The following is a 23,684-nucleotide window of genomic DNA, read 5'->3' as shown; positions in this document are numbered from 1 at the left end:
GTTTTGGGAAGAAAGTGTGTCATTTCCTGGTTGTACCTGTGCACTCGTCCTGTTTGCTGTTACGGACGGTAGAGCCTGTTTCCAACATCCGGGAAACGAGGCCTTTCGTTGAGCCTGGAAATGACGAACCAATACTCCGTAATTTCTGGAGTTGTTTTACGGTCAAGTGTTTCGAGGGTGGCTAGGGGTTGTTGCTCTCCCAAGACAGTAGGTGTTTTCCACCAGCTGTCGAAAAGTAAACGTCTGAGACTCCCTCCAGGAACTGCCCTTTCTACAGACATCCTATCGGCGGGAGCAGAAAGTGCACAATCGAAATACCAGAACTGGGTTCAGTTGGAAGAACTGAGCGTTAAATAATTTCGTAGAGAGACTTGTAGCTCTCGGATTAGTAGCGTCGGCCGATGATCCACACGTGTAAGGAAGAGACATCTTGTGCCATATGGACCAGAGTTGGTGTTTTAAAGCGCTGGAACTACTGAAGTGTGGAGTTGGCGATCCTTTGTTATTAATTACAATAGTTGTCCTAACAGATTAATGAACTCATGTTCTTATGTCGACATTCGTGAAAGGGAAGAGGTTTTGAAATAACTGAGTTCTGGTTTTTCTCTGGGTACAGAGGTGCTGATTACGATGAAGAGACAAGAAATATTTAATATCACTCAAATTGATCATTTCAGACCTCTACAGAGCTGAGATTTAGCTCTTATCATTTGACTGAAGGTCTTATTGGGCTCGTTACATTGTTAACACTTTAGGAGGAAGTGCGTGTAATCGAGCACCATTTCACAATCATATCATGTAACGGTGGTGTGTGTCTCTCCCCTTTTCATCTCCAAGAAAACTTTTTCAAGTAATATTTAAGGAGAAAACAATTTAACTAAGGAATTAACGCGCTGTGATACTGCAGAGGCTACTTGCGATAAATAACATTCATTTAAACCTAGTAAAAAACCTTTTTTTCACTGAAAGCCCTATCTAGGCGTCTGTAATTAATGTAACTCAAATCTGAGTCTTTCCGGATACACTCACTTTTTACTCACAAAATCTAAAAACTCGTACAAATACTGTCATTAAAGAAATCTTTGAATAGATGAACTCTAAATATTAAAACAGATATACAGAGCTAATGATATCTATCTGTCACCATTATCTACATCCGTTCTCGCATGAAATCATACAAAATAGCTCATAAAAAATCTGATGAACCATAACGTTATATACTCTGTCGAACAGGCCATAAAAGAGTAGATAGTGTGATGTTCTGGGGAAATACAAGTTTTGATAAACAATCATCTAAAATTCAATGAAGATAATAAAAAGCGTTATCAATAGGGAGTAGTGTAGGAATGTTTCTGAAGAATTCAAAATTTTGGCTCTTCGAGGATTTTTGTATCTACGTAAATAATCTTCAATGATTTACTAACAGATACATTTTTCGAAAGTTTTGTAACATTTTTGGAGAATAGCGACGTTTTAAGTTATATAAAATAAGTGAAAAACATTCTAAATCGCAATGTTTATTTCATTTAAAATGAGCGGTTTCAGCCTAGTCTTAGGCCTTCTTCAGAATAGCACAATCAGCTGAAGTCGATAACAGTCAGTAGACCTCAGTCGCTGAAACTGATGAGGTCTTTTAACTGTTCTGGACATCAACTTCAGCTGAAACTGCTGAGGTCTGCTAACTGTTCTGGACATTGTCAACTTCGGCTGAAACTGCTGAAGTCTACTAACTATTCTGGACATCGTCGACTTCAGCTGAAACTGCTGAGGTCTACTAACTGTTCTGGACGTCGTTAACTTCTGCTGATAGTGCTATACTGAAGATGGCCTAAGACTAGACTGAAACCGGTCATTTTAAATAAAATAAACATTGCGGTATAGACTGTTTAGCACTAATTTTACATAGATATATTTTTGATAAAGAGCTGAAAAATATTCTAGTATCTAATAGTTTTGATAGCACTGAAAAATACATAAATTATTCACATTATTAAACATCTGTCAGTTTGTTCAGGAATAGGACCCTAGAGTTAAAAATGTTTGTCCTGCAGTTTCTCGGTTTTGACTGTTTCAGCCAGCCGATATATGTATTAAGTGATGAGAAATGAATGAGAACATAAGATTTTCATTGTTTTTGTACTTAATTCAGAAAAAGTGTAACCATGGTATATTGTCTATTTTTATGAATAATACATCTTCAGGAGCGACTTCCCTGTATTATTCTACATAACGATGAAAGAACGATGAGTATTATTATTGGTAACTGAAGAAAACTTCACAAGCCAAGACCGCAAAAAAGGCATTTTATTGGATGACCGTTTTCGATAGAGCTATAGTCTCTCATCGGATCTTATGCTTTTTGCTGATTTGTAGTGATCTTCACGATAGTGGGAAATGTATATGCAATGTGAAACGACTTATGACGTTGATGGAAAATGTGTTGTATTAAGATCAGATGATGACTACATAGCTCTAAGTCGATAAAATAATTTTTTAGCGATCCTCGTTTGTGAAGTTTTCTTCAGTTACCGGACACTACAGATCGATCCAGTACTGACAATGTAAGGGATAGAAAATATTATTTTTATTATGTTATTCATATTACTGTTAAGAAGGCTTTAACTTTACTCCCACGTACCTCATAATGACATGTTGATGTTCTTTAACAGCTCTGTTCTTTAACAGCTCTTCTAGAATGGATCTGGAGTTTATTATCACTTTAAGCAGCAGTGGTATGTTTTGTACTTACCTAGTTAGGAGAATGGTACAGAATATTTATGTTGTTTTCTAGATTGTAGAATCCGCCCATGTTCCCATAACTGGACAAGGGAACTCGCCCCATGAAGCGCAAAGCGCACCAAAGGGCGGATTGTAAATAATGTGAGGAAAATAAATATTGGAATGTGAAGTAGAAATCACACAAGTGGCTGCAATATAGAGGACGGTACAGTCCCTTTTTGTTGTTTTCACGGGAGAAACTTTATTTACCAGCAAGCGCAACATGTCATTACGCCAATCACTGGTGGAGTTCGCTTTCATCGCAAACATTTACAAATACAGCGACAGTCTTAATAGCATAATCTATATAACAAGTGATGTAAATGTGTAACACAGACAGTTGAGTGTCATCGTCATTAAAAACCTGCTACACATTTCCTTCCACTCTTTTGGGAACATTCACAGTGATCTTCTCAGTTTCCTTCTCTACTTGTGCCTTTACACCCTTGATTTCCTTGTCAACTTCCTGTTGTACTATTTTGGGTTCATTTTAGCTCTAGTTCTGTAGTGACTCCTTGACATGACTTGCTACCATCTTCTGTTCTAGTTGACTTTGGCTAGTTTGAAATTCCGCTTCGATCTTTTCTTGCCCCGCTTTTATTTTGCTTATCGATTCAGATTCATGATCATGCTTTCCTGGCTGTATTTTGTTCTTTAAATCTGCTTGTAACTTGCTCTGTCCTACTTGTAATAGGGTTTGAACCTTTTTTATTTTTGTTTTTGTTTTACTCCTACCTGCCTTTACTTCTGTTTCGATTCTGTCTACTTTTTGCAGTTCATTTTGATTTGATTCAATTATATTGAGCATTTGACTAAGCAAAAGGTTTGCGTTTGCTTCCCCTGCAGTATCTACCTCTACCATAATACCTGTAGCTACTTATTGAACCTCCAATTCTATTGTTTCTATTGCCTTCTCCTTTTCTTTTACGGTGATACTTCAAACATCTTCTTCAATAGCCGTCTGTTCGTACTTTATATCCAATGTATTTCTTCATTTACAGGGAAATAATAGTACATACAAACGAAATACATGCTGAAATACATGCGTCATCGTACTTTAGGGAAGAGAGAATGTCTGGTTGTAGCTGATGATTTTTCACGGGCGAAAGCTTTTTACTTTCATACATTAATTAGTTTTTATTTCAGTGAGTAGAAGCGATCATAGCATGATACTTTCTTCAACCGATCTGTTAAGCAAACTATTATAGTCGAACACGTGAGATCTTACTTATAAAGCAGCGCAGAATTCTTGACATGGTACGATGCTATTTGAAAGTCAAAGCCATTGTACACACGGAAATTTCAAAGGCGTACCTGAATGGTACTCCCTGGATGGCTACTGAAATACTCAAATATCCGACAATGTCACAAGTTACAAAACTAGACTGAAAAGGACTTGTATGGTACACTAGATGTATTTGAATCGCATAAACCATGTGAAGTCAACCTTTCTTTTTTTTACATACCACGCACCATCGTACCTCAGTAAATAGTAACGTTTTCTAATCTCCAACCATTTCCACAGTAATGGTGACTTATAAGGGAGGGGGAGAAACTTTGTAAGTTTTATAAAACAGAGTTTCAGCAAGTTAAAGCATACAGTAACAATTACTTACCAGATTAATTATTTCAAAGTTTTATGGAAACGTAATGCAAATGTTTTTAAAAGCTCAACCGCCGAACACCCACCAGGAAAGGTGAAACGTTCATTAGTGCGCATTATCGAGAAGGGACATTGCCATCATGAGTGAAAGTAAAGATGAATTACATGATCAGCTGAATGGAATGAACAGTCTACTGAGTACAGAATATAATTGAGAGTAAATCGAAGAAAGACGAAAGTAATGAGATGCAGCAGAAATGAGAACAGCGAGAATTTTTAACATCAGAATTGATGGCCACGAAGTAGTTGAAGTTAAGGAATTCTACCACGTAGGCAGCAAAATAGCGAATGACGGAGGGAGCAAGGGGGACATCAAAAGCGACTATCACTGGCAAAAAGGGAATTCCTGGCCATGAGGAGTCTACTAGTATCAGACCTAGGCCCTAACTTGAAGTAGAAATTTCTGAAAATATGCGTTTGGAGCACAGCATTGTATAGTAGTGAAGCATTGACTGTGTGAAAAACTGAACAGAAGAGAATCGAAACATTTGAGATGTAGTGTTACAGGACTCCGTCTTCAGGCCACGAGTGGCCTACCGGGACCATCCGACCGCCGTGTCATCCTCAGAGGAGGATTCGGATAGGAGGGGGTCAGCACACGTCTCTCCCGGTATTTATGATGGTATTCTTGACCGAAGCCGCTACTATTCTGTCGAGTAGCTCCTCAATTGGCATCAAGAGGCTGAGTGCACCCCACAGTAGTGTTACAGAGAAATGTAAAAAATTAATGGACTGATAAAGCAAGGAATGAGGAGGTTCTGTGCAGAATCGAAGAGGAAAGGTATATGTCGAAAACACTGACAAGGAGAAAGGCTCGGATGATAATACATCTGTTAAGGCCTCAGGGAATGACTTCTATGGAATTAAAGAGAACTGTAGAGGGTAAAAACTGTAGAGGAAGACAGAGATTGGAATACATCAAGCAGATAATTGAGGACGTAGGTTGCGAGTGATGCTCTGAGATGAAGAGGCTAGACAGGAGGGGAATTCTTGGCGGGTCGCATCAAACCACTCAGAAATCTGATGACTCAAAAAAAAAAAAAAAAAAAAAAAAAAAAGGGAGCAGGTTGACGGCCACCGGTCTTCTAGACGATGGATGTATAATATTCGACAACCCATAGACGAAGGGAAGGAAGGCAGCTGGTGGCTCAGCTGAAAAATCTTGAATATGGCAGAAAAATAAATGGTTCAAATGGCTCTGAGCACTATGGGACTTAACATCTGAGGTCATCAAACTTAAACCTACCTAACCTAAGGACATCACACACATCCATGCCCGAAGCAGGATGCGAACCTGCGACCGTAGCGGCGGTGCGGTTCCAAACTGAAGCGCCTAGAACCGCTGGGCCACACTGGCCGGCAATATGGCAGATTTTTTTTACTTTGAACAGTCACTTAATTTGCTCTTTTCTTATTGGATGACCACTTACGTAATATGCAATACATTTTGAAGAGTGTGCTATTATGTATTATTCGTAAGAGTACGTCAAGTAATCTACCACAAATCCTTTACGTGGGTGTATGTGTTGAAACCTGTGGAAATCACGTACATCCATGTTACGTGACTCTTCTGTAGCTTTTAAATAAAGCAAAAGGAGAGGCTGCAATGTTTCCACGCACTGTGTGATGTGTGAGTACTCTTCTAGCAAAAACACGAAACTAAACCGTTGCAATGCCAACAATAGTAAAATAAATGCTAATTAGAGTTTATACTACATTTTAAGTGACAGTCGTAACAGCTACGATTAGACGAAATCTGAAACGTTCGCATTCATTGGTAAGAAACGTACCAGAAACGATATCGAAAGAGAGAAGAGACAATCTGGCGAACAAGAATACGCTGTGATCGCCTGCTCTGCTGCAGAATGGCGACACAGTGATATTCCTCTATCCTGTCCAAAAATATTTTATTCATAAAGACGAAAATATGTTACCGTCACACGGAAAACGGTCGGAACGTGAAGTGACGGAACCCTGACTTTTGCCGAGGTGGCTGACGCGTAATGTTCCATTATTCGCAGGAGCCCAATTTCCAATGCAAATACGAGCGGCAAGTAGGCCATCGAGGCATCCGTCTGGCAGCGATGTTCCCGCAGCACGGGGGTCTCCGCCGAAGGTCATCGCCGTTCGACAATGGTGGCCGCATCCGGCGTCTCCCCCGGCGGCGGCTGCCGGTGGCTGTCGCAACGGCGCGGCCGGTGAGAGGGATGGCCGTCGGCCGATGGCGTGGATGGACGCCGGCGTCTGGCGCTCACCTCTGACCCCCTCCCTGCCCGCGCTTTTCCTCCTGCCGGCAAATACCTGCGCCGGCAGACGAGTTTTTCTCCCCTTTCGGTGTTCTGTTTTGCTCTCACTCTCACCGGTAACCCTCCCCTTCTCCCCCGCCCCCTCTATCGGTATGCATAGATGAGATCGGGCACGCAGGGAGGCGGTCTGAGGAGTGTGGTCCGTCCGCGGCACAGACGTCACAGGAAGCGCAGCGGCGCCGTATAAAAGAGCCAACCTCGCCGATATCGGACATCAGTCGGCTTCCAGCAGCTGCCGCACTCACAGCAAAGGGGAACAGGGAGCCAAAAGGAGCCGCACAACCACCATGACGTGTCTTAAGGTACAGTGCCACACCCTACAGACGTACAGTTTGTGACCAACGTCATCGAGAGCTATAAGTCACGGTAGAACGGTGACTCAGCTTACGTGTGTGTTGGAGTTTTCCGTTGAATTTCAAAATTACGTTTTGTGACGTGATTTTTGTAGACGCGTTGATCCTGTATTAGCGCTGTTGTTGTCTCTTTTCTTGTCGCATATCGCAGGGAGAGTAAGGTAAGTACCTAGCGTGAGTGCCATAGCGAATGTGTGTACACATCTGCAATAGTGAAGTTTCAATTTTATGCTTCGTAGCTACTTCGTCCCTCTTACAGAATATCATCCACCTTTAGGGGTGTAATTCGCACACGTTAATTCCTGGCTGTTGTTAATTGGACTGGGACACTTGCCGACCTGCATTAACGGAAGAAATAGGGAATAATCAAAGTAGAGCTGCACTGATACTACCATCCAAATAGTAGTTAAATAAGATATGAAAGTTTCGTCGAACCTTGGTAGTACTGGTAAAACGAGCTTACTTCCACGCTGCGAGGGTCTCCTTCTTGAAGGTGCCAACTTGCTCGATCGCAGGGACCCCGTCTCCCACCAGACTATTCCTGTGAAATGACTGGTATTTCGTAGTAACAGGCGCTGGTAAATTCACAAACAAGGTTTATTATCCGAGTTACAAATCGGTTTAACTTCCGAAGGATAATAAATTCATACAACCGGATAATATCATGTATTGTAATTCGCACACGTTAATTCCTGGCTGTTGTTAATCAGACTGGGACACTTACCGACCTGCATTAACGGAAGAAATAGGGAATAATCAAAGTAGAGCTGCATGGCCACTGGTTAGTCCAGTCAGCGTGAGGGTTTTATAGAAATAACGAACTGCAGTATGCTGCAATACAGGAAGGAGTTGAACATTGCTGGGAGACTTACAAAATTTCTCGGACTATTTGTCAAAATAAGTTGAGAAACATCTAACTTCATCCAAAGAATATCTCGCGTAATGACCACGATGTTAATACTACTGGAATTCGAGGTCATGCAGAAGGATGCCGAAAATAGTACGCGAATGGAATAGGAAGGGGAAAAATGATAACCGTAACCTCCGGCGCACACTACGGCGACTTTCGGGAGTACAGTTGAAGAAGCAGCTAGCCTAAAGGCGTCGCTTGTCTTTCAGTGAGCGGAGGAAAGATAAAGGCCTTTCCAGTAATAATTTTGTAAATGAATGAAGTTCTACGGGAACTGATACTACTATCCAAATAGTAGTTAAATAAGATCTGAAAGTTTCGTTGAACGCTACAAGGGCCTCCTTCTTGAAGGTGTCTACTTGCTCGTTTCGCAGGGACCCCGTCTTCCACCAGAATTTTCCTGTGAAATCACTGGTATTTCATAGTAACAGCGGCTGGTAAATTCGCAAACAAGGTTTTCCCAAAATATGGAAAGCATAGATCATGCAATAGAAGAGATTTGTTTCACAGTATCGAAGACCAAGAATTGCTGATAGCTCTTAAGGTATGCATTTGTGAGCCCATCTGTACTTGACTTTTTTGTTTCGAATGATCATTCGTGCCATATCTCTCAATATTGACCATCACTTATGAAATGCCATATATATATATATATATATATATATATATATATATATATATATATATATATATATATATATAAAGGAAAAAATTTCAACACCAAAAAATAATTAACGTAGAGTAATAAAATTTGTGGAGTACATTTGTCCATTTGTCTAGGTGGCATATTTAAAGTGTTTACCATTGCAACATTACAGAGTAATGTGTAAACGTGACATAAGCCATTGCAAATGTGAAATGTTTGTGCATTAATAAGTAGTGTAACTGCCAGACTGTTGAATGAAAGAATGCAAACGGGAATTTATTGTGTTGTGCAGGTGCCGGTGTCATTTTGTGGGATGGAGTTCCATACCTGCTGCACTTGGTCTGTCAATACGGTTACTGCTGTTTGTTGATGACGCTGGAGTTGTCGTCCGATGACGTCGCAAACGCGCTCGACTGGAGGCATATTTGATGATTGAGTAGGCCAACGCAACATGACGACACTTTATTGAACATATTGGGTTACAACAGCGATATGTGGACGAGCGTTATCCTGTTGGAAACCATCTCCTAGAATGCTATTGAAGAATGGCATCACTACAGGTCGAATCATCAGACTGACGTGCAAATTTGCAGTCAGCATGCTTGGGATAACCACGAGAGTGCTCCAGCTGTCATGCGACATCGCACTCCAGACCGTAACTCCAAGTGTAGGTCCAGTCTGTCTAGAACGCAGTCCTGATCTGGCCTCCTTGTAACTGGCACACGGCTGTAACTGACACCAAGGCAGACCTAGCTTTCGTCAGAAAACACAACAGACCCGCACCCTGTCTTCCAATGTGCTCTCGCTTGACAGCATTGAAGTCGCAAATGGTGGTTGTTTGGAGCCAGTGGAATGCACGCCACAGAGCGTCTGACTTGGAGCTACTCTTGAAGTAACCGATTTTTAAAAGTTCGTTGTGTCGCTGAGGTGCCAACTGCTGCTGAAATTGCTGCTGCAGATGCAGTGTGAATGCCAGAGCCAAGAATCAAATACGATAGTCTTGATACTTCCTGGCAGATTAAAACTGTTTGCCGGACCGAGACTCGAACTCGGGACTTTTGCTTTTATCAGGCAAGTGCTCTAACAACTGAGCTACCCAAGTACGACTACTCACGCTCCGTCCTCACAGCTTTACTTCTGCCAGTACCTCGTCTCCTACCTTCCAAACTTTACAGAAGCTCTCCTGCGAACCTTGCAGAACTAGCACTCCTGAAAGAAAGGATGTTGCGGAGACATGGCTTAGCCACAGCCTGGGGGATGTTTACAGAATGAGATTTTCACTCTGCAGCGGAGTGTGCGCTGATATGAAACATCCTGGCAGACGATAGTCTTACCTTTCGGTAAAGCCATGTGGCCGCCCGGAGCCACTGTGCTTTCTTGTACGTTCTCGTACGTTTCCAGGACCACCCCTCCCAGCAGTCACGTACAGTGGCCATATACCTGCCACGTTTTTCTGCAATATTGCAGAAAAAACTTCCAGCTTCTTGTAGCTCTGTTACACGACCTCGTTCAAACTCAGTGGGGTGTTGATAATGGCGACTTCGCCGCCTTAAAGGTATTCGTGACTAAAATCAACCAACCACGTCCAATCTACCGCTCAAGACTGTTACAGCCTGTATTTAAAGAAAACACGATTTTTATCCTCATAGTGGTGTTACTACATCCACTCTTATGCGACTGCTGTGAAATTTGAGTAGACATCTTCTTTCAGATGTAGAAACGCGCTTACCAACTTTCGTTTATGTCACACGACTTCTTCTTGGTGTTGCAAATTCTTTCTTCCAGCGTGTATCCACACACACGATATCGCCCTGTCAGTGCAAGGGACTTACATAGAATCCACCACCAAAGGTTGGGCAATTTCACGTTTTTGAGAGGAGTAAAAGAAATATTTGTTTCAAGATCACATCAATGTTCAAGCCAATAATGAGGTAAACTTAACAGGGGGTGGAGCATGAAGCATGAAGTCGGTCGCGGACTCCCACCTTCGGCCTGGGCTGAGCAATTCCCTCTGCGGACGTAACCCACGTATCAGAAGCAACTGCACAGTGTCTGGTGCCTGTGTTGACAGCTGCTGTGGGTGGGCGTGACGCTGGCGCTGGCGGCGGCCGAGGTGGCGCAGGGCGGCCTTCTGGGCGGCGGCGGGGGCGGCGCCGGGGGCTACGGACGCGGGCCAGCCGGGGGCGGCGCTGGAGGCTTCGGCGGACCGGGCGGCGCGGGGGCGGGCGGCTTCGGCGGCGGCTACGGCGGCGGAGCTGGAGGTGGAGACGGCCCAGTAAGTACTGACCCTCACTCTTTCCTATCTGTGAACGTGTTCGAGGTGCACGGTGGATTTAGTGCCGTGGGTAATCATTTTCAAATGCCGAGATCAGCAGTTTTTTTTTTATTTCGATTTTTATTAGTCTTACAAGCAGTAAATATAAATTTTCCCGCCCGGTTAGCCGAGCGGTCTAACGCACGGCTCTCCGGAGTGGAAAGCAGCGCCTGGTCCCCGGCACGATTCCACCCGGCGGACTTGTGTCGAGGTACGGTGAGCCGGCCAGTCTGTATATGGTTTTTAGGCGGTTTTCAATCTGCCTCAGCCAATGCGGGCTGGTTCCCTTATTCCGCTTCAGCTACACTATGTCGGCGATTGCTGCGCAAACAAAATCTCCACGTACGCGTACATCACCATTACTATACCACGCATAGGGGTTACACTCGTCTGGTGTGAGACGTTTCCTGGGGGGTCCACCGGGGGCCGAACCACACAGTAACCCTGGGTTCGGTGTGGGGCGGCAGAGGGGTGGACTGCGTTAGTCGTCGTGGGGTTGTGGACCACTGCGGCTGCGGCGGGGACGGAGCCTCTCCGTCGTTTCTAAGACCCCGATTAACATACAATACAGTACAAATATAAATTTTCATTAAAAAAACGACTAAGCCTCGGACCTTTAATAATGATATTCTAAATGTGAAAGGGAAATATCATCTCAGTATTCTGACGTACCTCCTTTTCGGGAAGTTTATCTTTTTACCTTGTACATCGTAACTGAAAGCCTTACCATAGGATGCAAGGCATATGAACCTTGTAACACGATATTAATAATTCGTATATAAATGCTGTGTACTAAGTACACATCTATTAAGTGAATATTTAAATCGCTGCGAATTATTTCGTCTTATAGGTACTCGAAAAAATTATTATTTGGAGTTTTTATCCTCGTTTTATCCTAGTTGGGCCCATTACATACGCCGGAGATATTAAAGACGTCAATGCACGGACGAGCTGAAGAACTTTTTGGTTTTTCTACGTACCATGACCTATGTATGATCTAGGGTTCGTTATTCAAAAATATTCAAATGTCTGTGAAATCTTACGGGACTTAACTGCTAAGGTCATCAGTCCCTAAGCTTACACGCTACTTAACCTAAATTATCCTAAGGACAAACACACACGCCCATGCCCGAGGGAGGACTCGAACCTCCGCCGGGATGAGCCGCACAGTCCATGCCTGCAGCGCCCGAGACCGCTCGGCTAATTCCGCGCGGCGGTTCGTTACTCTGAACAGGGTTCACAGTCACCTAAAGCTTTTTGAAGGGCAACATTTTAGTCTTGGACTGTTTGTTTTGCTTCCGGCCACTACGATTTCAGTTTCGGTTATAAGGGAAACTTCAAAATAAAACCATACTTTCCATAGTTTGTTTATATTAACCAGCATGAAATGAGAAATGTCGCATGTAGTATTAAGTAAGTTACTTATAAAAAATTAAGATGATTGTAATACAGTTGACAGTCTAATACCGAAATGATTTACTTCGAAAAGGCTAAGCTTTGTATTAATCATATATTCCGGAGCAACTAGTTACAACTTAGGTTCTTTTCTCTGCTCTTTGAAACATTTTTAGTGGCGACACACTGCCGTAACTGCACTTGGAGCCCTCAGGTACAGAAGCTGTGAAGACCAGGATGAATAGCCTCATTTCAATATCATGAGACAAGCAAAATAAACTGTAATCTCAGTACGTACTGTTTAATGAAAACAGCCCTCGAAGAGTACTCTCCGGCTGCCTGGCGTCATATGAAGTGCAGCAACCATATCAAGTTTGTGAATCAAGACTGATGTTCACATAAAAATTGCCGCGGAAACATTTTTGGATATTAAGTGATGGGTTCGGTCTTAATACGGACGATATTAATATGACTTAGCGTGCGTTAGGATTCACAGTGAAGTGTGCGTATCAAACGGTTCATGGATCTTAACCAGTTATGGCTTCAAGAATTGCTGCAAACATTCGTTTGTTAAATATTTCACTTGCCTATAAAGCTGTAATATTTTGTATCCATGATAGCTTTATGAGGCTCTGTCACCGTCTCTGCAAACATTTTTGAATAAAAGTTTTGTGTTTAAACATGTAGATTAAAGATTAGTACAACATAAATGGGTTCTCTTTTAGCCTGTGATGCTCCAGCTGAATGAGCATACTTGCTTTATTAAGAACTGTCGCTCCCGTTTAACTACCGGCGGGAAATACAGGCAACTTGATACAATAATGGCATGTGTCAGACAGAGGGGTGCAGTGTTCAATTAAAAATAACACGAGGAGGATGCGTAAAAAATTATAAATCTGTATGGTATCATAACCAACTGATTCTCACTTCATTACGTACGATTTATAGTAAATCTTAGTTGATTGTTGATTCTTGAGATCTTCAATGTTCAGCAGTGCCAGAGAACAATAGACATTTCCTTTGTCAGAAACAGAAACATTGATACCATATTGTAGTAATAACTGTTGTACTCTTAACTGAAACGGTGAAATTCTAAATGCCACAATTGAAACCATCGAGCAGTTGTAACAAAACTTTTGGAGTTCAGAGCTTCCTAGATGCTTTGTGACCTCATCCTTTCTCTGTGGACCAATTTAGAAGCTACATTTGCGAAATGAGACTGTATCCAGTTGTTGTCGATCTATGAAAATTTTAAATTATACTGCGTGAAATTTTTCTAAAACATAGCGCATTACAACAATTTAGTAACAATAACGAAACCCGTGAAAGACATATCATCAAAAGAAATATACTTCAAGTTTCATAGTACTATTATAGTATTAGTACGGTCAGATGCATGGGAAACGTACATCTTTAGAAAATCAAAAATGAGATTTCTAAGGAAAGTTAAACGATATTGATTGTTAGATGGTATCCAAAAAGTGACACAGCTCAATCTGAAACCAATATTAAACCACATGTCAGCAAAAAAAGTGACTTTGGTTACTAAACTAGATTCGAATAATAGCGTCATGTTTCGTCGCGGGTTCGTTCAATAAGGCCCAGAGCACCACGGAGATACTCAACAAACTCAAGTGGTAGCCGCTAACGGAGAAGCGTTGTGTGTCACAGCGGGATTAACTATGAAAATTCTGAAGCTTGCATGCCGAGACGATCAGGGAAAATTTTATTTTCTCCCACATACACGTTGCCAAATGACCATGACTGGCGTTCTGGCTGCACACCATTCATGAATAGAACTGGGAAGGGGGAACACGAAAGGGGAAAAAAATGCGTAACACTCTGGAGATGATTCCATACACACCATAATGTAACAAAAAAACTGACGTTTTGCTTTCTGCTATAGGTAGCACACATGAGTGTGTGCATTTCCTGTGGTAATTCACAGCACAGAATCGCATCACATTACATCAATGGAGAAATATTACTTTTACAAAACATGTATTTGTCGCTTTAGAGCGCTGTTCACGGTGCATTACTGGATAGCAGGTGTGCATGTGGCCTTCAACAGCTGACATGAGTCGTGGCAGTGAATGGTGCGTATCTGCCAGTCACCTCGTATGGAATCAACACGGTGAATCAACGCGCAGAAAAACAGAAAGGAGCTATTTGGTCGTGCCCATGACCACATCTTCAATGTGCCGGTATCTCGTCTTCTCCCGTGATCAAATTGAACAAATTGTGTAAGTGGTGGTTCATAATAGATTGATCAATGTGCCTTTCTCACTTGTTTGAAGTTTTCTGTCCCGTTCCAAATGCATTACGTATGGAAACATTTCTCTACGTCTTTCTGGTATGTACAGCGCCAGATTTGCACCTGGTGGCCAAAATTGGAACTGATTTTTCCAGCTTAAATCGTTTCTGCATTAATGCATTAGTATATCAACCAAGTTTCGCTGCCATACGATAATATATCTGTGAGTAGCTGTAATTTGATTAAAACCACCCGATAGTTGTCCAAGTTGTTGGTGAATCAACATGGACTGTCTAATTTGTCTACAAGAAATGGTTCGCCACTTGTATTCGTGTAACACGTCATCAGAACAGTGATAGTAAAAAGATCCAACAGGAAGGGACCAGTCCGTTTCAAACTCGACAATAATCGCTCCTGTCCATAACTGAAGCTCAGTCACAATAAGTTTCCGACCAAACATTGCGAAGGCAAGTGCATCCACTGGACATTTGGAGTCGGGTACCTCGTAAGTGGCCATTGCTCACAGTATCACATAAAGATGCAAATCTATGGACGAAATAGAACAGAAATTGGGTAGTAGCTAACTGGAAATGTATGATGTGGTTTGAAGAGTCGCGATTTTGCTTCTGTCAGTGTGCAAAGTGTCGAATCGACCGACGGGCCGATGACGTGCAGTATGTGTGGAGGATGTAGTGATGTTTTGAGGCTATTTTTCCTACTTATTCAGATTACCGCGGGTATGAACCTGTATATTGAGTATTGCTCATAGTGTGGGATCCGTACCAGATCGGGTTGACAGAGGAGACGGAGAAGATCCAAAGAAGAGCGGCGCGTTTCGTCACAGGGTTATTTGGTAAACGTGATAGCGTTACGGAGATGTTTAGCAAACTCAAGTGGCAGACTCTGCAAGAGAGGCACTCTGCATCGCGGGTTAGCTTGCTGTCCAGGTTTCGAGAGGGCGCGTTTCTGGATGAGGTATTGAATGTATTGCTTCCCCTACTTATACCTCCCGAGGAGATCACGAATGTAAAATTAGAGAGCTTTGAGCACGTACGGAGGCTTTCCGGCAGTCGTTCTTCCCGCGAACCATACGCGACTGGAACAGGAAAGGCAGGTAATGACAGTGGCACGTAAAGTGCCCTCCGCTACACATCGTTGGGTCGCTTGCGGAGTATAAATTTAGATGTAGAAATGTAGATATAGATATTTATTTTACCATTTTCGGTGATGAAGTTTTGCCATCCTCTTAATTCCTCATGATAATTATGCTATGGATATGTCCGTCATCGAAGATGGCAACAGCTGTGTTTATATATGTTCCTGGCTTGACGAATACATATGCACCCTATCAGCCGACCAGGGCACCCATGCAAGGGGCAAAGGAGGACTTCGGAGCCCCCCCCCCCCCCTAGCAAACAGGGAAACGGAGAAAAATAGTGTAGTCAGGTGTTCTGCTTTCAAACAATGATTTAACTGTCGGTATTATGCAGGTTTTTGACAAGGTCGGGACTGGCACTTTTTATGGCTACCTAGAAGTCACCAGTCGTCTTTCAAAATATTAAAAATACCTCCCCCCTAGTATGAACCGGGATATTTATTTTACCATTTTCGGTGAAGAAGTTTTGCCCATCCTCTTAATTCCTCATGATAAGTGTGCTATGGATACCCCCGTCATCGATGATGGCAACAGCTGTGTTTAAATATGTTCGTGGCTTGATGAATACATAGGCATCCTATCACTCGACTAGGGGCACCCATACAAGGGGCAAAGGAGGACTTCGAAGCCCCTCCCCCCCCCCCCCCCCACCCCTAGCACGCAGGGAAACGGAGAAAAATAGTGTAGTCAGGTGTTTTGCATTCAAACATTGATTTAAATGTCGCTATTATGCAGATCTTTAACAAGACCGAAACTGGAACTTTTTATGGCTACCTAGAAGTCACCCGTCGTCTTCCAAAATATTAAAAATACCCCCGCCCCCGCGAGTATGAACCGGGATATATGATAAGTGTACTATGGATACGACCGCCATCGAAGATGGCAACAGCTGCGTTCACATACGTTCTTGGTTTCATGAATACGTGGGCACCCTATCAGCCGACCAGGGGCACCCATACAAGGGGCAGAGGAGGACTTCGGAACCCCCCCCCCCCCCTTCTAGCACGCAGGGAAACGGAGAAAAATAGTGTAGTCAGGTGTTTTCCTTTCAAAAAATGATTTAAATGTCGGTATTATGCAGGTTTTAACAGGGTCGGGACTGGAACTTTTTACGGCTACCTAGAAGTCGCCAGTCGTCTTCCAAAATATTAAAAATACTGCCCCCCCCTCCTGCTAACTATCATATGGGTGCCACTGCTACCGACCCAACAGTTTGACAGAGTTTAGAAATACCCCCAGACAATTTGTAACTGCGGGTGAAACTTTGATGTCACCATCAACGATGTTTGTAGCTGTACGAGATCTATCTATCAATGAGCGACTCCAGGTAGATATGGCCTGTTGTTGTTGTTGTTGTTGTGGTCTTCAGTCCTGAGATTGGTTTGATGCAGCTCTCCATGCTACCCTATCCTGTGCAAGCTTCTTCATCTCCCAGTACTTACTGCAACCTACATCCTTCTGAATCTGCTTAGTGTATTCATCTCTTGGTCTCCCTCTACGATTTTTACCCTCCACGCTGCCCTCCAATGCTATATTTGTCATCCCTTGATGCCTCAGAACATGTCCTACTAACCGGTCCCTTCTTTTTGTCAAGGTGTGCCACAAACTCCTCTTCTCACCAATCCTATTCAATACTTCATTATTAGTTATGTGATCTACCCATCTAATCTTCAGCATTCTTCTGTAGCACCACATTTCGAAAGCTTCTATTCTCTTCTTGTCCAAACTGTTTATCGTCCACGTTTCACTTCCATACATGGCCTACCGGAAGAAATTTTGGAAACTCTCTGAATTTAGACCATTCTCAGGGCTAGAGAAAATGTTACGCGGTATTAGCGTGATGTGTTCCGAGGGTGTCTGACTATTTTGTTCGTTGCGCTTATGGTCTGACCACAGTAAGTGAATAATCCGGTGCGTTTCAGGCGCAGCCCTACCAGTTCCAGTACGCGGTCAAGGACCCGGCTAGCGGCAACGACTTCAGCCAGCAGGAGAGCAGCGACGGCCAGACGGTAACGGGGCAGTACCAGGTGCTGCTGCCCGACGGCCGCAACGAGGTGGTCAAGTACACGGCCAGCGACGCCACGGGCTACGTGGCCGACGTGCAGTTCCAGGGCGAGGCGCAGTACCCGTCCGGGGGCGGTAGCAGGCCCGGCGGCGGCTTCGGAGGCGGCGCCGGAGGCGGCTTCGGGGGCGGCGCTGGTGGCGGTTTCGGGGGCGGTCCCGGCTCCAACGTGTACCTGCCACCCAGCGGCAAGTAGGCGCGCCGCCAACACGGGTGACGGACTGCCCGGAACGGGAGCTGCGATTCGGCCGCTCGTCTACACACTACTCGCCTTTCCTGCCTTAAGACAGCCAGCGACTCTTCGCGAGTATCGCTTCGTAGTCTTCGACTTCCAGTTCTCTCCTGGCGCTTACTCCACATCTTGATTTCCTTCTCTTCCGCGTCTTTCAACGGCTCTACCTTGTATTCAACTACGGTCGACCGCAGCTCACCTGTTTCTGGAAAATGACCAGACGCGACGTTGTCGGACTTTGTTTCACGAGGACCACTACAACCACGAGGATTATCTTTGTTTCGACGTTTTCTGTCGCACAGAAGTTTCTGTCCGGAGGAACGGAGAACGGATTGTTCTCGAGTTACTACTATAAATACTTAGACACGGTACAATGATAACAGTAGTGATAATTTATTTGTGTTCGTTCTTTGGGTGCTCATTCTGAGAGCGCCATATCGTAAATATTGGACGGACTGGAACGCTCTATGTTATATATTTGTGTTTGCTCACAGTAGAGTAGCGCATGCAAGTTTTTATAAAACTGTTCTCTAAAAATATTAAATGACGTTAACTGTTATATCAATCTTTTTTATTTCCTGTCTTTTCCTGAAAATAGGTTTAGCTTTCGGCTACGTCAGCAACACCAGACATGATGACTGTGGTGTTAGTCTATACAATATTATGCCTAAATCAATATTAGTCATCTATTTTCAGCAAAATCTTAAATATTAACGTTCGTTGAGTCTTCATTCACACAACACCGTTTGCTCTGTGACTGAGTGACTGAAAATCAAACTTATTCGCATATATTTTGCACTGGCTCACGTATTATGGCACACAGGGATTACGGATAAAATTTTGTTCTTCGGTTTTCAACACATTTTCTTTAACCTTTTACGATGTCAGGTGCACAAGAGAAGTGATTAGGATAGAGTAGATATCATAGAATCATGTATTTCTGACGGTCCGTATTTCACAGTTGGTTGTGCCATGGCTCTATCCATAGTTTAAGCTTACCTTTTATTACACTTCATACCATTCCACTGAGTAGGAACGCGAGAGATATTCGGATCTGTTAGTCGTAAGAGCGCGGCTAACAGCGGCGAAGTATCAGTGGTCCAAGCACTTTCTATCACGCACTTGTAACGCTTCTCAAAAAATTTCAGTCATTGACTTTATGCCACCAAGTGTCCTCACAAGAAAATTCCGAGCGAACGTCCTACATTTTATTGACTATTTTGAAACTGCCTACCAGATTAAAATAAAAATGGTTCAGATGGCTCTGAGCACTATGGGACTTAACACCTGAGGTCATCAGTCCCCTAGACTTAGAACTATTTAAACCTAAATAACCTAAGGACATCACACACATCCATGCCCGAGGCCGGATTCGAACCTGTGACCGTAGCAGCAGCGCGGTTCCGGACTGAAGCGCCTAGAACCGCTCGGCCACAGCGGCCGGCAGATTAAAATACTGTGCCATACCAGGATGTACTCGAAACGTGCAGTGCTCGTATAGATTCAGCTGTCCAGGCACAACTAACCACCGACAATCGTATCTTCAAGGATTGAGCGAGATGGAACCATGATTAGTCACATAACACGTATTCGGAAGGTTGTTGCTTCAGATCCCCGTATAGACAACCAAATTTAGGTGATATACCTAAGTCGGCTGAAACCGAATTCCTTTCGCATTCTTCTTCAATCCGAGTTTCTGCCTCGTCTACAAGGACTTTTTCGTCGACGGGTTGTTAATTTCTAACCTACCTTAATTTCTTCGTATTTTCATCCCTACCAGCACCTCTCACATTCTTTCCATACTTCACCTACGCTCGTCCTGCACATCTTGCTTGCGTAGCACTCCTGGGATGTTTTGACCAATCCGGCACATGGTTTTAATTTACCGGGAAATTTCGAAACTGTTCACAGTAGCCCGCAGAGTGGACGATGCACTCCTGAAATAACCTATAGCTTACGGTTATAACCGCACTATCCTTTTTACGAACCCAGCTGCACACCAGTGTATGTGCACATTACTTATGGATGACTGTATAATATGGGTCCTCAGCTTTAGAAAGTGGAACAGACACATGCTGGTGGATTTACTCAGACCAGCAGATACGTGACTACAAGTAGAAGGATGGATGTAGCTTACGATGATCAGCTCAGTTTACAACACGTACCCCGACAAGATCGAGGAATGGGCCTACAAGCAACGAGTTAATATGCTTAATTTTCGCCACCTCGCTGAAAATCGGGTGTTGCGAACGCAGCTGAAAAAATTCGAATGTGATGAACTAGCTTCCCTTTCAACAGCTGCTTCATTTACCCTTTGCTTGGAACAAAACCAGGTTTGCAATACAAAATTTCATTTTAGAGATGACATGTGGAACAAAGGATGGAACGTAAGTATGCAGAAGAGTACGTTAAAACATCGTGAGTATAAGGTACACTGTGAGTGCATTTGTACAACGTACTCTAGCCGCATGTTAACTGTGACTCGCGACCTCGAGTAATTGGTTATTACGAGGTGTGTGAGAAAAGTAATGAGACTGACTTTTAACTACCAAAGTTTTTATTTTTTTCAAACAACAATATTTTTCCCTTCAAAGTAGTTCCCTTTGGTAGCTATACACCGGCGGAGTCGTTTCCAGGCTTGGTAGCAGCGCTGAAAGGCTTCCACTGGCAGGGCCGTTAACATTTCAGTTACATCCTTTTGCGTGTTCTCCAGAGTCCCAAAGTGACGAACAGCGACTCAGATCAGGAGAGTAGGGGGGCTGTAGAACAACAGGAATGCCTTTTTAGGTAAAAAATTCCGTGATGGATGTGGTGGTGTGACAGGGGACGTTGTCATACACTTGTCTGCAATGTACAGTCTCACTGGAGTCCCCCTTTTCCTAAGCCTTTGAAGGACGTCTTTGTAACGCACTTGGGACAATTTGTCCTGGAAGAACAAATTCTTCTTGCACGATGCCAAGACTGTCAAAATAACGAATAAGCGATATTTTAGGTCGAGGCGATGTCTTCACTTTGCTACTTTCTCACAAGATCGCACTCAAAAATCCATGATTCATCACCTGTGACCACACGAGTGAACCACTCGTGGCCATTGGCCAAGAAGATCAACGCACAAGATCCTTCGATTGTCCTTGTCAGCTGTGAGGTTTTTCGGCCCCGTTTTGGTACAAACCATTCGCACATGCAGAACTTCGGCCAAAATTTAATGTGTAGCGAAAATGTTTACGTTCAACACATAAACCATCGTCCTGAACGTTAAACGTCGCCATGATATCACAAGAGCACGCATGTGTAGGATTTTGAAGTTAAAGACCCCGCTGAGCGAGGTTCATCTTGAACGTCCTCTAGGCCTTCCAGAAATGATCTGTGCCGGTGAAAAACTGCTGCTCTTGATAAAGAATGTTCCCCGTAGCCTTGTTTAAACTTTTCAAAGGCCACACTCACAGATTCTCCAAGTTTAACATAAAAGTTGATGGCATAACGTTGCTCGAAATTCCGCTGTTTAATTTTCGTAACATCCAATTTCACTGATGGCACCCTCAAAAATTAAGCGATGGCTGTACGGAGCTGAAGCTCGGGATGAGCACGTGGAAGGGATGAACACACCGATCTACACACGTAGAACAATACAGCTCGCGGTGTTATCAGTCTCATTCTTTTTCTCAAAAACCTCGCACGATGTGTTGTCGTTGTGTTGATACTACGTAATACTAACAAGGGAACCTCCCCATCGCACCCCCCTCAGATTTAGTTATAAGTTGACCCAGCGGATAGGCCTTGAAAAACTGAACACAGATCAATCGAGAAAACAGGAAGAAGTTGTGTGGAACTATGAAAAAAATAAGCAAAATATACAAACCGAGTAGTCCATGTGCATGATATGCAACATCAATGAGGACGTGTGCTCAGGAGCGTCGTGCTCTCGTGGTTAACGTAAGGAGCTGCGGAACGAGAGGTCCTTGGTTCCAGTCTTTCCTCGAGTGAAAAATCTAATTTCTTTATTTTCGCAAAATTATGACCTGTCCGTTCGTTCATTGACGTCTCTGTTCACTGTAATAAGTTTAGTGTCTGTGTTTTGCGACCGCACCGCAAAACCGTGTGATTAGTAGACGGAAGGACGTGCTTCTCCAATGGGAACCGAAAACATTTGATCGCAAGGTCATAGGTCAAACGATTCCTCCACAGGAAAACACGTCTGATATATTGTGTACGACACTGTGACGGCATGTGCTTCACATGACAGGAATATGTTGTCAACCCACCTAACTTGAACACATCGCGAGTGGGTAAAAAGATTCTTCTACCTTGCCCGTTTAGGTTTTCTTGTGAATGTGATAATTACTCCCAAAAACGTGATGAAAACATAAGAGTTTGTCACATAAAGTGCAACAAATGAATGCAACAGTTTCACAGTCGCACAGTTTTCCCTGTACTCTATCAAAACATACGTTTTTAACGTTTTCATACAACGTCCCCATACTACGGCGCAGTTACCTCGCATCGGACGGACAGATAATAATTGTCTGAAAATAAAAAATTAAACTTTTAACTCGACGGAGACTTGAACCCAGGACCTCTCGTTCCACAGCTCCTCACGCTAACCAGGGGACCACGACGCTCCTGGTCTTGCATGCTCCTTGATGTTGCCTATCTTGCACATGGACTACTCAGTTTGCATATTTTGCTTATTTTTTTCATAGTTCCACGCAACTTCTCCCTGTTTTCTCGATTGATCTGTGTTCAGTTTTTCAAGGCCTATCCACTGTGCCAACTTATAACTAAATCTGAGGGGGATGCGATGGGGAGGTTCCCTTGTAAGTGGCTGTAAGGTGGGCGTGTTTACACAGTTTGTGACAGTAAATGTACAATGACTGATAGTATTAACACTTTATTGTTTATCTAGAAAAGAACGGTGTGAGTCCATGTCTCGTGGCAGATTCAGATTAACCGGGATCATTAGAGTTATCTGACTGCCTTTGCTTCTTGGCTTTAGATATTTTACTCGACGTGACTATTCTTTAGCATCACCCAGAGCACATGTGTTGAATTAATAAATGTCACGAACACGAACAGTGGGTTGATGTAACACTCTGCTGGTGATGTATTGCACAGTTGTAACGTAAGGGTAAATCCGGTAATATAACGAAGTGGCGACCTACGTTTCCAACACATGTGTCCCTGAAACTGATTTGTGGTGCAAAACCGACATAATCTTCTGGCTAAGAAATGGTTCAAACGGCTTTGAGCACTATGGGACTTAACATCTGAGATCATCAGTCCCCTAGAACTGAGATTTACTTAAACCTAACTAACATAAGGACATCACACACATCCATGCCAGAGGCAGGATTCGAACCTGCGACCGTAGCGGTCGCGCGCTTCCAGACTGAGGCGCCTGGAACCGCTCGGTCACAAAGGCCGGCTCTGGCTAAGATTAACGTATAATGGTGTACATCTACATCTACGTCTACATGGATACTCAGCAAGTCACATTTGTGCCTGTCAGAGGGTTCATAGATTCATTTTCACAATAATTCTCTATTATTACACTCTCGAACAGCTCGTGGAAAAAACTGACAGCTATATCTTTCCGTGCGAGCTCTTATTTCCCTTAT

At 43.4% G+C, this 23,684-nt stretch overlaps 1 protein-coding gene across 1 annotated transcript; it reads left to right on the top strand.

Moving 5' to 3' along the window:
• Positions 1-6,525: 6,525 nt before the first annotated feature.
• LOC124799082 (ctenidin-1-like) lies at positions 6,526-18,033 on the top strand. Its single transcript, XM_047262619.1, has 3 exons — positions 6,526-6,639; positions 10,728-10,931; positions 17,698-18,033. Exons 1-3 carry the CDS (start codon positions 6,526-6,528, stop codon positions 18,031-18,033), a joined length of 654 nt encoding a protein of 217 aa, XP_047118575.1.
• Positions 18,034-23,684: the final 5,651 nt, after the last annotated feature.

The sequence above is a fragment of the Schistocerca piceifrons genome, chromosome 5 (assembly GCF_021461385.2).
Source record: "Schistocerca piceifrons isolate TAMUIC-IGC-003096 chromosome 5, iqSchPice1.1, whole genome shotgun sequence".
In the NCBI taxonomy this organism is placed as follows: domain Eukaryota; kingdom Metazoa; phylum Arthropoda; class Insecta; order Orthoptera; family Acrididae; genus Schistocerca; species Schistocerca piceifrons.
Note: the sequence above shows the minus strand (reverse complement) of the source record. Positions and strands in the feature narration are given on the sequence as shown.